This window comes from Loa loa (genome assembly GCF_000183805.2).
Source record: "Loa loa unplaced genomic scaffold supercont3.329, whole genome shotgun sequence".
NCBI lineage: Eukaryota > Metazoa > Nematoda > Chromadorea > Rhabditida > Onchocercidae > Loa > Loa loa.
Genome location: NW_018108509.1, coordinates 52,189 through 57,641, shown reverse-complemented (window position 1 = coordinate 57,641; position 5,453 = coordinate 52,189). Strand labels below are relative to the sequence as shown.

The 5,453-nt window shown below is 26.5% G+C and overlaps 1 protein-coding gene across 1 annotated transcript; it reads right to left on the bottom strand.

The window, feature by feature from the left end:
- Positions 1 to 3,140: 3,140 nt before the first annotated feature.
- LOAG_12252 (hypothetical protein) lies at positions 3,141 to 4,441 on the bottom strand (the record flags this gene model as incomplete). The annotated part of the gene is made up of 3 exons (XM_003147766.1): positions 3,141 to 3,332; positions 3,683 to 3,876; positions 4,240 to 4,441. The coding sequence occupies 3 exons, from the start codon at positions 4,439 to 4,441 to the stop codon at positions 3,141 to 3,143; spliced, it is 588 nt and encodes a 195-aa protein (XP_003147814.1).
- Positions 4,442 to 5,453: the final 1,012 nt, after the last annotated feature.

Here is a 5,453-nt window from a genome sequence, read left to right as displayed (position 1 = left end):
AATATTGCATAGTGATGGAGGCTTACGATAATTACAATAATTAATTATCCATATTACGCAATTTATTCATCTTATTCCATGTTCTTCAGTAGTGCTGCTACTACGATTGTTGTTGTTAAGTTAATGGTAACACCAATTAGCTCCAATATTCTCTACAACATTTATTATTTCATTATGCAACTTATTAGCATATTTATTTGTCTGGTATTTACATGATAAATTAAGGAAAAATGATTAAATGAGAAAGAACTCGTTCCTATAAATTTTGCATGACATATAAGAAAGAATGCACAAACAATAATTATGTGTACATATAAAATAAAATGCACAGAAAATAATTGTGTGAATTATACGGTCAATATTTCCATACTTCACTCAAGTATCATTTAAGTGTTCTACTTTCAAGCGACTTTTTAATAGAAATAATCAAAGAACGGAAAAATGTATTTGACGATTTCATTTTATTCCAAACACTTTTTTTTTTTAGAAGTCGTATTTTTACGTATTTAAATGTGAGTAAAATTTGTTATGAGAATACATGCCGCTTAAATTTAGAATTTTATAAATTGTTTTTAAGTTTAGCAAATTTCAATCACTAAAAAAGATTCTGTAGTTTCTATTTTTCACTGTTAATTACCAAATTTCCGTTTAATAAGTAAATTCTATTCTTTTGGAAAATTATTAAAACACATCCTTTTTTATGCTGGTATTGTGGTCTTTTTTCTTATAATTAATTCCATTATTTTAATCCCTTTTTTGTAAATCAGTTTTCAAATTTTTAATTACCTCAGAATTGATTGGTTGAATCAAAACTAGCAAGTATTGCTTTAATTAATAAATCATTATTACTTAAATTGAAGGAAAAAAAGGTTTCAATGATGCGAATTTCATGTAGAACTATGCAAATTGTCAACATTTTTGTTTATATATTTAAATGGTCCAAAATTATAAATTTCTATTCGGAAATTGTATTCCTTTAACCGATCCAGTAATCCAGTCTTTAGCCCCATTTCCTGTCCAAATATTTTTCGAAGTAAATTTCTGCATTTATCAAAACATTTCTTTTTTTTCCATTTTTCCTATATATTATTTACATTTAATAGTCCAAAAAATAAATAAATAAACAAATAAATGGAACTGTTTTGATGTTGCCAGGAAGAGTTTCCCACAATTTGCATATTTCTCATCGATAGCAATCACATTGGTATATTTGTTTACATTTCTGGTCGAGAATCTTTGAACAGACATTGTGAAATGTTAATTCATCCTAAACAAACATGCAAATAAATATGAGCATAAGTAATGCAAAGTTCACATACAGCACCTATTACTCTTACCTTTCCCTTTCTTACATACAGGTAAATGAGTAGTGGAAAATGCCCTCAGTAGTTTGCACAATATATTTTCATTTTTATATACATACACGTACGTCATCTACGTTTAATATCTTCCACAAAAGTACGAGGAACTGTTATAAATATTGCCAAATGAATAAAGCAAACTTTCATGGGAGGTACTTTTATTAGGACTTGTACTCTTTATTTATTACTTTCAAAAATCTTGCCTGATGACCATAAATTATATATTCAAAGGACAAAAGAACCGATAGCAGGTGAGAGCTTTAAAAAACACTATTGTACATTTTTTTATGAATCGCGACCTTCAATCTTTCTTATTGTACCAAATGAAAGTTATTTAAGGTGACCAGAGCTAAAAAATAATTGTAAAAATGGAGGGAAGAGGAAAGAATTCGAAAAAATTGTAGAGTTTGCATATTTTTTTGTAAGTTTAATAAAGCAAATCTTGATCTTAAAAAACAAAAAGGCATGAGAAAATTCACAGCATGAAATAAATTTCGATATGATATCAACTTTAATTCACATACTTCTTGATAATAAGGGATACCGTTTTTTTGATATCCTAATTAACGGAAACAGTTTCCCTTTCGTATTCCAATATATTATCCGGATATGTGAGATAAGTTATAGTGATTGCTTATATGCTTATTTTCTATCAAAGCTATAAATTACCTTTGTCAATTTCTTCTCACCACATCTCAGACTATTTTATGATATTAAATATTTCACATTCCTCACAAATTTCCATTGTTTTCCTCTTTTTTCAAAAAATATTTAAGCTAGAATTTTTAGATAATTTTCTTAAGTATTTAAATTTGTGGATTTGTTACCGCATACCTTAACATATTAATTATTTTGGCAGATATTAAAGGATTTAAAAATAAACAAAATCTAAAAATACATAAATGGATGCATAAAGGGTAAATAAATAAAAATAAATAAAGAAAGCTTACTCGATGGACAAACTTTGACGAGAAATTTGAAAAATGTGGGATGGATAAAATTACGTTTGGAAATGCTTTCAATAATTTAATGAGCTTATCACTAGATGGAAGGTTAAAGTTTGGAATTTATGTACTAAAATGTTTAGCTTAGCCATCGGATAAAGTTTCGAGATCAATGCACATTAAAAAAGTAAGTGACAAAGCCGCTCAAATTAATTGACATATGATGACGCTAGTTTATGTCAATAGTAAATTGATTAATGAGTAAATGAAGAAATGAAGAAGGCTCAAATACATTTCAAGTTGAAAAAATGTGAACAACTTAGGTGAAAACTTCGCCAATTTGTTCAACCAGTTAACAATAGGTTGATGGTAAGTAATACGAAGTGATGTTCGAGAAAATGGACATCAATGACCACTTAGCTAACTTCGCATGCAAAACGCACACACCCTGAATTGACAGGAAGAGGTCATTCGATGTATTTAACATATGATAAGAAATTGATAAATAGCGCAATGTTAAGAATTGATCAAATCCTAATGCTATCGGAATTTTACAAATTTCAAAGGATAGTTAATTTAATAATTAAGGGCAAAATGAAAAGTGATATTTGTACATTTTCATCATTTAATTACCATACAATTAAAAAAGATTGAAACAATAATGGGATTACGGTGAAAAAATGACACCAATAACAACAACAGTTTAGATCAAAAAGCAAATACCATTAAATAATCAATTTAATTATTTTATTGTATAATATATGATGAGCATTTGAAATCTTCAAAAAACAAAAAACAAAATCGAAAAAATGAAAATTTTTCCAGACACATAAAATTATACAGTAATAATCTTCCTGTCAACTTCTTTCTTCAAATATCCGATGTCCTTCGAATCAAGCGTTTCCCTGAATTCACCATTCACCAGTGGATCATTGGATGAATTTCTAGAATGACACATTCGTCGGCAACATGCGCAACCGCAACGAATGCAACAACAACACGTAATTAGCAACAAACCACATAATATCTGGAATACCTGACGTAGGAAGCATCAATGTCTGAGCAATATATCACTTAAATTAATTGCTTAAATTTAAGATGAAACATTTTATCATGTTATAGTTCCAAGGAATGCATACAACTTGCATGCAATATGATATTCAAAATCAATGAAGTTTGCATAAGTTTGCAGGTTTATGGAAGTTTTATGTACTTTTATCTAAATTATATCTCAGAAAAAATCGTACATAAATCAATTTAAGCAAATTTCGGCCTTTTTTTTCATTTAATTATTTTTTTCGCTTGTCGTTGTGGAAATTATAGTATTTTTTAATAATTAAAACGTAAATATTCAGAAAGAAAAAAAACTGAACAAACCAATGCAGCGGCTAAAATAAATGGAATAATGCCCGTAGTGCTAATATTAATAAATGCTGAAACAATGGGTGCTTTGCGTTTCATACAAATAAATTGTCGCCGTTCGTCAACGTCATTTCGGATCACGTACGTTGTACCACATGGTATTTCACAAGCACTTTCACAATCAGTTAAATTATCATAATGATAAATTTCTGCAAATCAACAATTTTAATTCTCTTTTTCTTTCAGTAGCTAATTAATCAGCAAAATTAAGTCAATATGATATTTGCCATTAAAAAAGGTTGAATGAATCCAATAGTGTGTACCTTTCAACTTACTTTGACCTCTTTATAATTGCTAGAGTTTGCGGAAAATGCGTTATTCTTAATTAATTAATCAATTAACTGACTTTAATTTTATTTCGACTTGTTCAAAATTTCTATCGCCTTTGAGCCAATTATATCAAATTATAAAACAAAAAAAAGGTTCACTTGTCATAATTTATCAAGTTCACATTTTAATTCTTCGAGACACTAAACAAAATATTTAATTAAAATTAAATAATGTCAACTTACTCATAATTCGATGCATCCCATCACGTTCACGAACTAAGTCATCTCTGTTATTTAGCCTTCGAAAATAAGAAGATGATGATGATAAGGATGATAATGCTGATGATGCTGATGATGGATATTGGAAATCATAACGATCAGCAAATATTGTGATAATTAGGGAGTAAAGCCACCAATAGAAGCATAACTGTCGTTGGCAGCACATCTAAAATTTAAAGTTAAAAAGAAAAAATCTTTGAAATGACAAAGGAAATGCACTTATCTTTCAAAATAAGCGACGTAAAAAATTTCACTATGAAACATGACTTTAAAATTTCATTTCAAGAAATAAGTAATCACTAGTGAAACGAACGGGAAATATCTTCAAAAAAAAGAAAAAGTGAGAACAACAATGAAATATTTAATAAGAAATCCAAAAAAAAAGAAATTCCAAAATAATATCAACCAATAACTATAAGTCAGTACTATTATAACCAAGTTAATCGCAATAAAAACGATTTCTGAATAATTATTAAATTTCAGTACAAAATCTAAAAACTAAATAAGAGTTAAAATTAAACGAGTGAAATTATAAAATATTTCAATTCATTTATTCATCTCTTCCATTTCATAAACACTTATGCGCTCATTCCAACATAATCACCGCCTCACATATCCATCAATTTATGTGAAGCAATAAAAATAAAGGTCTAAAAGATGTGTACGGCTGACGATAACTATGTAAGCTCAACAACCAAAATAGCATTTCTTTTTTCTCTATTTTTTGATTGACATTTTTCTTTTACATGACTAAAAGAAAAAAAGAATTTCATTTTGCACGAAAAATTCTGTCGGCAGTAATATTAATAATATGACGATGATAATGATGACGAAAACTATAATAATAGTAATTGTTATCAATGCCATCGTCATTATTATTATTATTATTATTATTATTATTATTATTATTATTATTATTATTATTATTATTATTATTATTATTATTATTATTATTATTATTATTATTATTATTATTATTATTATTATTATTATTATTATTATTATTATTATTATTATTATTATTATTATTATTATTATTATTATTATTATTATTATTATTATTATTATTATTATTATTATTATTATTATTATTATTATTATTATTATTATTATTATTATTATTATTATTATTATTATTATTATTATTATTATTATTATTATTATTATTATTATTATTA